This window comes from Cherax quadricarinatus, chromosome 24, assembly GCF_038502225.1.
Source record: "Cherax quadricarinatus isolate ZL_2023a chromosome 24, ASM3850222v1, whole genome shotgun sequence".
Lineage (NCBI taxonomy): Eukaryota > Metazoa > Arthropoda > Malacostraca > Decapoda > Parastacidae > Cherax > Cherax quadricarinatus.
In genome coordinates this window covers 22351119-22361604 of record NC_091315.1, presented here as the reverse complement: position 1 = coordinate 22361604, position 10486 = coordinate 22351119, and the positions used below count along the sequence as shown (strand labels likewise).

Here is a 10486-nt window from a genome sequence, read left to right as displayed (position 1 = left end):
ATTTTTCTTTTTTAGGACACCTTGCCTCAGTGGGATATGGCTGGTTTGATGAAAAAAGATATCTGTATTACATTCATAAGGAAGCACTAAACCCATAAGAGGTTATACAGCACTTGGTAACTGAAAAGTAATCAAGTTTGATCCAAGGGATGAGAGGGTAGCTCCCATTCCTTAGATCAAGATCCCCTTTCCCTTGAAGATACTAAACCCATAATGGTCATCCAGCCATCAATACATAACCATTATTAACATACAGTTAAAATGTACCCACAATGAGTTAAATTTATGTGAATCTTCCATATTCCTGGATCCTCAAAATACCCTTCAAGATGGGTGCCTTGATGCTGGAAAATTGCTTTTATTCCAAGAAACTGAAAGAGATCCCTTCATTCCTCAAATAAAATTTGATTTAGCACTTTCCCATATTGACGAACATCCATGAAGGTAATCCCTAGGGTTATAGAGGTTTCATTGTATACTTTAAAGCAGGCAATATGAATTCAGGTCACAAATGTGTTATGGCAAATTGTAAATAAACCAGTATTATGCTTTCTTATAACTTCATTCATCTATATCTCATAACAGTATCTCAACAACATGCTATCTATTCTGCAATGCTTTAACAATCCTAAGTAAAATGTATTAAAATCTTAAAGTAATAATATGAATCAATTCAAGGGTAAATCTTTCCTCACACATTACTCAGAGTTTGGGTAACTTAGGTTTTAACAAAAGTATTCAAATACGTATATTACTCTGGCTGACTAACTTAAAAAACTCCTTTGTCAAGTAAATGCATACATCATTCAAAGCACTTTCAGATGAGAAATAATCGTACTCCCAGTCCAGCTTGGAACCGATTTTGGAATAAAAAAATATGCTAAATAAGGCTACTCCTGCATTCAGAAATAATGGAAATATCCCACTCTATCTGCTAGCAGCTCTTCCAAGTTTCACACTTAGCTTCCTACAGGTTTTCTGATCAGGTTTATGTACCAAATAATAGTTTTATTTTAATCCGTAGGTGCAGTTTCAAAATGCTCTAGAAATAACAGCTTAAAATTTCCCTATGGTAATATACATAAGTAAAACAAAATCTATATTGCTTTACTCAATACATCAGTACAACTACTATTCTTTGGCATTAAAAATGTCACCCCTACTTAAGGAGTGGAAGATTGAGTTGCTGAACTAAAGCACAAGGCAAAGTTAAAATTAAAGATTAATCTAAAGCCAGAAGAAGATATGTCGGATCCCTTCTATAATTAACCACTAAAGAATAATGCTTTAATGTATACATATCAGGTTTCTATCACAGTCTGTGAATCACTGATCAAACATCCTGCTCTGTAAGCTACTACAGTGTACAGTATTAAGAAAAGTTCTGATATTATCATTTTAATGTAGCAACAAGTAGTAGCAAGTATTATCTAACATGGCTAGAGCAAAGCTGGTTATTACCAGCCTAGCTGTAGGACTAGAACATGCAAAGCTCAAATCAATACCTTCCTATCACTGGGGTATACTGTGGCATTTATCACTAACATAAAACTGCACTAAATACCGTATATGCTAGTGCACAGCCAGATTCTTAAATACAGTACTATATTTTCTTAGCTACTCAAAAAAGCAACTGAGGTGTTTTCACTATTCAAAAGTCATAATTAATTTGTAAAGTTATGATGCAAACTGGAGGCATAACACCAACAAGTGGTGAAAAGGATACTGGTAGCAGTGAAGTCCCTTATTGGTACAAGGTTTCATCCACAAGTGAACTTTTTCGAGCACATAACTAATACAAGATACACCTTAAATCCTGACTCATACACTATGGATGATTACTTACGTTATTGTACCTCATATTTGTTATGTGCTGAAAAAATCCCACTCAAGGGTGAAACATTGTATGACTAAAGGACTTTGTAACTATTAGTATCTCTTTCACTGAAAGGTTAGGATGTTTTTATTGTAAAGCATGATCAGTTTAAAAAAACTGCTAAGATGCAAATATCAAAGCTAAGAATTTTATTTTATATATTCTTAAACTTGGAAATTTCATGCGATAATACGAGAAAATTAATGACCAACTATAAACATTAAATAACCTTAAGTAAATATGAAGTACTTTACTCACCAGTACTCAAAAACTTTAGACACGGTGGGAATATCTGTAAATTACAATTTGATTTACCAGATGCTCTAGGATTGTATACAGTAGTTACAAGATCTTACCACACTGAGCTCTGAATACAGGCTCTCTTCAAATGAGCTCCTTTGCTTCTTAATACTATAATACACAGCCAGGGGTATCAAACTGTGCTCACATGGCATGTTGATAATGTTTGAGATTTGTAGTTATATGACTTGTATGTTTTATCTCAGTAATTTTGGCTTGGTTAACCAATAAATCAATATACAGTACAGTACATAATAAAGATATTAATAATAATGCTGACTGACACACACAGGGAAATTACATAAAACAGATACAGTATTGCACATTTAAACTAAACAGTTTACAAAATTAATAACCTGATACAAATATATGAATCTTTGTAACCACAGTCCTTTATACAAATTTTTTAAAGGATATCACTGTAAAAAGAGAGAATAAACTAACAAAACTCTATATACTGTACAGAATAATCTAAAATTAAAACTATTTGTTATTTGTTACATAAAATCAACTATTCTTTGATTACACACATCAAGCTTTGAAGAGTCTGATTTTGGCCAAAATATTTATGCTACTGTTGCATAAAGTGCCTTAGAGAAAGTACCAGTACTGCATAAAATAATTATCTTTCTTTAAGAAATATAATAAGATTCCCATCATATGATGGATTATACATCATCGTATCCCAAGTATGGACCAATGCCAAAATACAAGAAATATTGTAAAATTCCTATAACTAATTACATTATTATTGAGTTTATGATTCTGCTATCTGACCAACAACACATCTAAGCCTCAATACCAAGATCATCCAGTAAAGCCTCTAAGGATGACAATTTGGTACGAGCCTCATGTATTCCAGATATTGTCTGTACCGCTGATGAGATGTGATAGCGCAGTTCATCCACAATCTCTACAGTGTCGGTCTCTTGTCGGCCTTGAACCTCCTGGGCATCTGCTAGAACCAGATCTCTAAATTCTTGCTGTTCCAGTATCTAATATAGAGACAGATAATATTAAGTTCAACTAAATTATTCACTTTGAGTGTCCTGGTAATGTCATTTAATAAAATAAGAGAAAATTAATCCCCTACTTACCTTCAAAGTACATTCATGATTGTTCTGTGTTTTGTGTAAGTTGTCATTAACCACATTCATACCTAAAGGCATCTATGCCCAACTAGAAACATAAAAAGTACATACATTTAAAAATAAATATATCATGGTACCTTCACTGACATACATTTACATTTGATGAACCTCACTATATACATTAATTCCATTATAATAAAATTAATAATTTTCCTAAAATTTTAGAGCCAGTAATGAGCATTATTAGTTATGTGAAGTGCTAAATTATACTTTATTCATATTTTGAATTAGTTTTCACACCTCATCAAATGAAAGAACAAAACTGAAATAATTACTATATAGCTCTCATCACAAGAATCATAATAGCATAAAAGAAACTGAATAGTGTACATGAGTGCATGTGTAAATTATTATTTCTTAGTACTGTATTCCTTCAGCATCCATAAGGAATGCACTTCATGAGAAGTTTGTGGATGGTGAATTTACTGATATGGAACATGTAAAATGAAAATTTCATAATACTGTAAAGTAACAAATTGTTTAAGGAATACTGAGGATCAATAGGGTAACCTCACACACAAAAGATCACCATCATATCATATAGCCCATAACTGTACAAAATCTTCAAAGTTTTAGATAAAGGTAGGGAAGTTTTCATTGTATTTATGGATTTAGAAAAGGCATATGATAGAGTGGATAGGGGAGCAATGTGGCAGATGTTGCATGTATGTGGAATAGGTGGTAAGTTACTAAATGCTGTAAAGAGTTTTTATGAGGATAGTGAGATCAGGTTAGGGTGTGTAGGAGAGAGGGAATTATTTCCCAGTAAAAGTAGGTCTTAGACAGAGATGTGTAATGTCACCATGGTTGTTTAATATATTTGTAGATGGGGTTGCAAAAGAAGTAAATGCTAGGGTGCTGGGGAGAGGGGTGGGATTAAATTATGGGGAATCAAATACAAAATGCGAGTTGATACAGTTACTTTTTGCTGATGATACTGTGCTTATGGGGATTCTAAAGAAAAGTTGCAAAGGTTAGGGGATGAGTTTGGGAGGGTGTGTAAAGGTAGAAAGTTGAAAGTGAACATAGATAAGAGTAAGGTGATGAGGGTATCAAACAATGTAGATAAAGAAAAATTGGATATCATATTGGAGAGAGGGAGCATGGAAGAAGTGAATGTTTTCAGATATTTAGGAGTTGACTTGTCGGCGGATGGGTTTATGAAGGATGAGGTTACCATAGAATTGATGGAAAAAAAGTGATTCATCGATGCATTGAGGTATCTGTGGAGACAAAAAACATTATCTATGGAAGCAAAGAAGGGAATGTGTGAAAGTCTAGTGGTACCAACACTCTTATATGGGTGTGAAGCTTGGGTTGCAAATGCTGCAGTGAGGAGGTGGCCGGAGGCAGTGGAGATGTTCTGTCTAAAGGCAATGTGTGGTGTAAGTATTATGCAGGGAATTTGGAGTGTGGAAATTAGGAGGTGTGGAGCTACTAAAAGTATTAGTCAGAGAGCTAAAGAGGGGTTGTTGAGGTAGTTTGGTCATTTAGAAAGAATGGTTCAAAGTAGAATGACTCAAAGAGTGTATAAATCTGTAGGGTAAGGAAGGCAGGGTAGGGGTCGTTCTCAAAAAGGTTGGAGGGAGGGGGTAAAGGAGGTTTTGTGGGTGAGGGGCTTGGACTTCCAGCAAGCATGTGTGAGCGTCTTAGATAGGAGTGAATAGAGACGAATGGTTTTTGGGACCTGACGAGCTGTTGGAGTGTGAGCAGGGTAATATTTTGTGGAGGGATTCAGGGAAACCGGTTAGCTGGACTTGAGTCCTGGAAATGGGAAGTACAATGCCTGCACTTTAAAGGAGGGGTCTGGGATATTGGCAGTTTGGAGGTTGACTTTTAAACTGTCGTATCTGAGTGCCTCTGCAAAGACAGTGATCATGTATGAGTGAGGTGAAAGTGTTGAATGATGATGAAAGTATTTTCTTTTTGGGGATTTTCTTTCTTTTTGGGACACCTTGCCTCGGTGGGAGATGACCGACGTGTTGGAAAAAAAAAAATTGTACAATTAATGGCTTAGTCATGACAGTAGTGATCTCACTAGAGTGAGGGTGGTAGACCAATTCCTAGTACTCATTACATACATGTAGTGGAAATTATTCTTTCTCAAGAAATGAGGGAACTGAATTCCAGAGTACCATGGCCTCCAAACCAAGATATAGTATTAGTTTAGTATTTTTCACTACACTCATCAGTTGTACAATGATACAAATGAATTATCTAGTACAGTACTGTATGACACACACAGGCTTGTGAATAGACTATACAACATCTGACAAGCAACTTTACATAATTTTATATAATATTTATAAATGATAGTGAAAGTGTTTCTTTTTCGGGTCACCCTGCCTCGGTGGGAGACGGCCAGTGTGTTACAAAAAATTTAATCATTTAATTATTAGTCTACTTTAATAATTAAGAACTTAATTTTACTATAAACTGATATTTATCAGGTAGGTCTACAGTAATCAAGTACCAGTACTGACCTTCATAAACTAATTCAAACAAACAAACATTATACAAAATGTAGTTTACATGTAATAAAATACATGTGCATTGTTAAACACAAAAGAAAGCCACTAGTATGTATTACATTTCAGATAGACTAATCCTAATGCTTACACACTACTTAAGATTAGACATGGGTAATGTGTGGTACAATTTTAAGTACAGCCTCTCCTCACTTAGCGACATACTCGTTTACTGATGACTCTGACTTACGACGGGCTCTCTGACCAGTATGCATACCTAAATAATGTACAGTGATACCTCGGGATACGAACAGCTCAAAACTCGAACAATTACGTAAGTGTATCTATGCAAGTGCTTTTGTAAGTGTATTTTTGGGGGTCTGAAACGGATTAATCTAATTTACGTTATTCCTGTACTTAACTCAGTGGTGATCTGTACTTAACTCTGTGAAGAAGTGTCTCGTGTGCTCCCGTGGACTGAACCAAGATGCCCTCTATCGAGCAACTTTACCAGCAACTTAAGGAAGAATTGAAGGCAGCGAAGATGGAGATACGGCGATTGACCGAGGAAAACAAGAGGATTCGTAGTAGTCCTCCTGTTTCGAGTCCTCAGGTCAAGAGGGGATCGTGGTCAGTGGCTGGACAGCAGGGGACGACGAAGTTGACGATCAAGAAGACGAATGGAAAGCCAGAAACGATGAAGAAGAAAGAGACTGCTGTGGAAACTCCTGTGGAAACCTCCAACTCATTCTCGGTGCTACCCGACGAATGTGAGTCGACTACTGGGATCGTCACGACGAACGACAACAAGGAAGGTAAGAATATTGTTGTTGTTGGGGATAGCCAGGTTAGATACATGGATAGGGCATTCTGCTTGAAGGACAGGAGTAGGAGACAAAGGGTATGCTTTCCTGGGGCTGGGATGGAGGACATTGTTAGCCGGCTTGACAACATCATGAACGGTAATGGGATCAATCCTATTATTTGCCTCAGTGCTGGAGGCAATGATGTAGGCAAGCGTAGAAGTGAGGATTTAGTTAGAAAGTTCAGGACAGCTTAGACATAATTAGGAAGAAGGGGGGGCGCCCTGTTATATGTGGGATTTTGCCAAGAAGAGGTGTTGGTAATGAATGGTTGTCCAGAGCAATTGGTATTAATTGTTGGCTGGATAAACACTGTAAGGATAATGCAGTACCATTCATTGACAACTGGGACAACTTCTATGGCCGAAATGACATGTATGCCAGGGATGGGGTTCACTTATCCAGGGCAGGTGTGGGTTTTCTTGCTAACTCAGTTGAGGGGGTTGTTAGGACTTTAAACTAGGATTAGTTAGAGGTATGGGTTTAGAAATGATAAATAATGAGTATGGATATATTGACTTACGCTCTGATATTAAGAATCTTAATAGTAACTGTCATGGAGTAACTCTGGGTAATGATAATTTCATAAATTGTGTTAAAACAAAGATGACTAGGAAAAATGAGCAGAAGAAAAAACATATGATGGTGTTTTATGCTAACAGTCGAAGTGCAAGAAATAAAATTAATGAACTACGTTTGGTAGCATGTGCTGGGAACTTTGATATCATTGCATTAACTGAAACGTGGTATGATTTAAAGAGTCGGGATATGACTGCTGAGTGTAATATTCAGGGATTTAAGTTGTTCAATGTGGATAGATCTAATGGGAAGGGGGGAGGAGTTGCATTGTATGTTCGAGAAAATATTAATTGTTGCATAAAAAAAGGTATAAAAATAGATGGAGCAGTAACAGAGTCTGTTTGGGTAGAGTTCGTGGAGGGTCAAGAAAAACTAATTCTAGGTGTAATATACCGACCTCCAGGCTTGGATCACGATAGAGGGAGACTTCTTTGGGACGAAATTGTTAGGGCTTCTGGACACAGTAACATAGTCATAGTAGGGGACTTTAACTTTAGTCAAATTGACTGGAATTCTTTGACAGGTAATCTAGAGTCCAGTGACTTTATGGAAACAGTTCAGGACTGTTTTCTGAAACAGAGCGTAACTGAGCCTACCAGGGGTAATAATTTGCTAGACCTAGTCTTGTCAAATAAGGAAACACTCGTGAATAATCTGGAGATCACTGAAGAGCTTGGCGCAAGTGATCACAAATCCATCACTTTTAGCATTAATTGGGAATGCAAGAATAATGATAATACAGTAAAAATCCCTGATTTTCGTTCTGCCGATTATAATGGACTTAGGGAACATCTGTCTATTCTTGATTGGGGTTATCTGGCTAGTGATTTTATTGACGATAATCATACTTATGAATATGAAGGGATCTGCTTTTATGATTGTTTTCTTAATAATGTACACAGTGCCCAGAGTATATACATTCCCCAGAGAAATTAGGTCTAATAATAACAATCCCAAATGGGTTAACAGGAGGCTAAAGCATCTATTAGGGGAGAAAAGGGAAATTTATAGGCGCATCAGAAGAGGAGAGGTTAACCTTACTGACCAATATGTTCAGCTTAAAAGAGAAGTAAAAAAGGCGATTAGAAAGGCTAAACGTGACTATGAAATTAGAGTTGCTAATGAATCAAAGACTAATCCAAAGGGGTTCTTTCAAGTGTATAGGACGAAGGTGAAGGAAAAAGTAGGACCTCTGAAAACTGGGAATGGACAGCTGACGGATAATGAACTGGAAATGTGTTCCTTATTTAATGACTACTTTTTGTCAGTTTTTACACAGGAAGATGTAAATGAGATTCCAGTAATTAACAATTATTTAGTTCCTGATGAATTTAAGTTAACTAATATTACTGTCACGAGGGACATGGTTATTAAACAGATAGACAAACTGAAACAAAATAAGTCCCCGGGACCCGATGAGTTGTTTTCAAGGGTACTTAAGGAATGCAAGATGGAGCTTAGTCAGCCATTAACGAGTGTATTCAATGCGTCCATCCTTACCAGTGTTGTGCCAGAGTTGTGGAAGATGGCTAATGTGGTTCCTATATTCAAATCAGGGGATAAGTCCACTCCTTCAAATTACCGTCCAATAAGCCTGACATCTATAGTGGGCAAGTTATTAGAATCAATTATAGCTGACATTATCAGAAGTCACCTTGAAGAGCATAACTTGATAAATGAATCTCAGCATGGATTCACGAGAGGTCGCTCCTGCCTGACAAACTTGCTGACGTTCTTCAATAGAGCATTTGAGGCAGTTGACAGTGATAAGGAATATGATATTGTTTATTTGGATTTTAGTAAAGCCTTCGACAGAGTACCTCACAAGAGACTCTTAAGAAAAGTGGCAGCTCATGGTATAGGAGGTAAAGTTCTAGCATGGATTGAGGCATGGCTTACCAATAGAAAGCAGAGAGTTACAATTAATGGAGTGAAATCTGAATGGGGATTAGTCACTAGTGGCGTTCCACAAGGATCAGTTTTAGGCCCTCTCCTGTTCATAATTTACATTAATGACCTTGATGAAGGGATTACTAGTGACATGAGTAAGTTTGCTGATGATACAAAGATAGGCCGTATAATTCACTCTGAGGAGGATATCAGTGAACTCCAGGACGATTTGAACAAATTAATGTCTTGGTCTGAAAAATGGCAGATGAAGTTTAATGTGGATAAGTGTAAGGTACTTGCCCTTGGTAATGAAAATAACCCTCGAAGCTATAATCTAGGTGAAGTAGAGCTTGGTCATACAGAATGTGAAAAAGACTTGGGAGTCATGGTAAGCAGAAATCTAAAGCCAAGACAGCAGTGCCTTAGTGTGCGCAACAAGGCCAACAGATTACTTGGATTTATCTCAAGAAGTATAAGTAACAGAAGTCCAAAAGTTATTTTACAGCTCTATACATCACTAGTGAGGCCTCATTTAGATTATGCTGCTCAGTTTTGGTCCCCTTACTACAGGATGGACATAGACTCATTAGAGAACATACAGAGAAGAATGACTAAAATGATTTACTGTGTAAGGAACCTCCCGTATGAAGATAGACTTAAAGCCTTAAATCTCCACTCTCTGGAGAGGCGTAGAATGAGGGGAGATATCATTGAAGTGTATAAGTGGATGACGGGCATAAACAAGGGAGACATTAATAAAGTACTGAGGGTGTCGAACCAGGTAAGAACCAGGAATAATGGATTTAAGTTGGATAAATTTAGATTTAGAAAGGACATAGGTAAGTACTGGTTTTCTAACAGAGTTGTAGATGCGTGGAACAGTCTTCCCAGTGGGGTGATAGAGGCTAGGACCTTGGGTAGCTTTAAGAAGAGACTGGACAAATATATGAGTGGGAGGGGCTGGGTTTGATTGGTGTCATGGGGTACGGGAGTTATTTCTTGGGTAGCTTTAGGTAGATGTCGTTTTGATAAGGACCTGCCTCGTATGGGCCAGTAGGCCTTCTGCAGTGTTCCTACATTCTTATGAAAAAAAAAAAAATTCCATCGGTATCAGCACTCGAACAGTCCTCTGGAACGAATTAAGTTCGTATCCCAAGGTACCACTGTATATTAGAGCTAATTTCCTCTATTCTGTTTAATACAATATAGAGTACACTAATGTATGACATTCAAAAATATACCAGAAATGTTACAAATGGTGCAAAGGTGACAATAAAACAATATCAAAGATGGTTGACACAAACTCACTACCATTATAGTATGCTCCTCACTTAGCGACAAATTTGTTTACCTATGTGG

General features: G+C 36.9%; 1 protein-coding gene across 1 annotated transcript in view; it reads right to left on the bottom strand.

Moving 5' to 3' along the window:
• Positions 1 to 543: 543 nt before the first annotated feature.
• Positions 544 to 10486, bottom strand: part of LOC128690845 (ankyrin repeat and BTB/POZ domain-containing protein 1) — a 91910-nt gene continuing 81967 nt past the window's right edge. Inside the window, exon 9 of the mRNA XM_053779593.2 lies at positions 544 to 3171. Within this exon, the coding sequence (XP_053635568.1) occupies positions 2965 to 3171 (207 nt within the window). The 3' untranslated portion in view covers positions 544 to 2964. The remainder of the gene's footprint in view (positions 3172 to 10486) is intronic.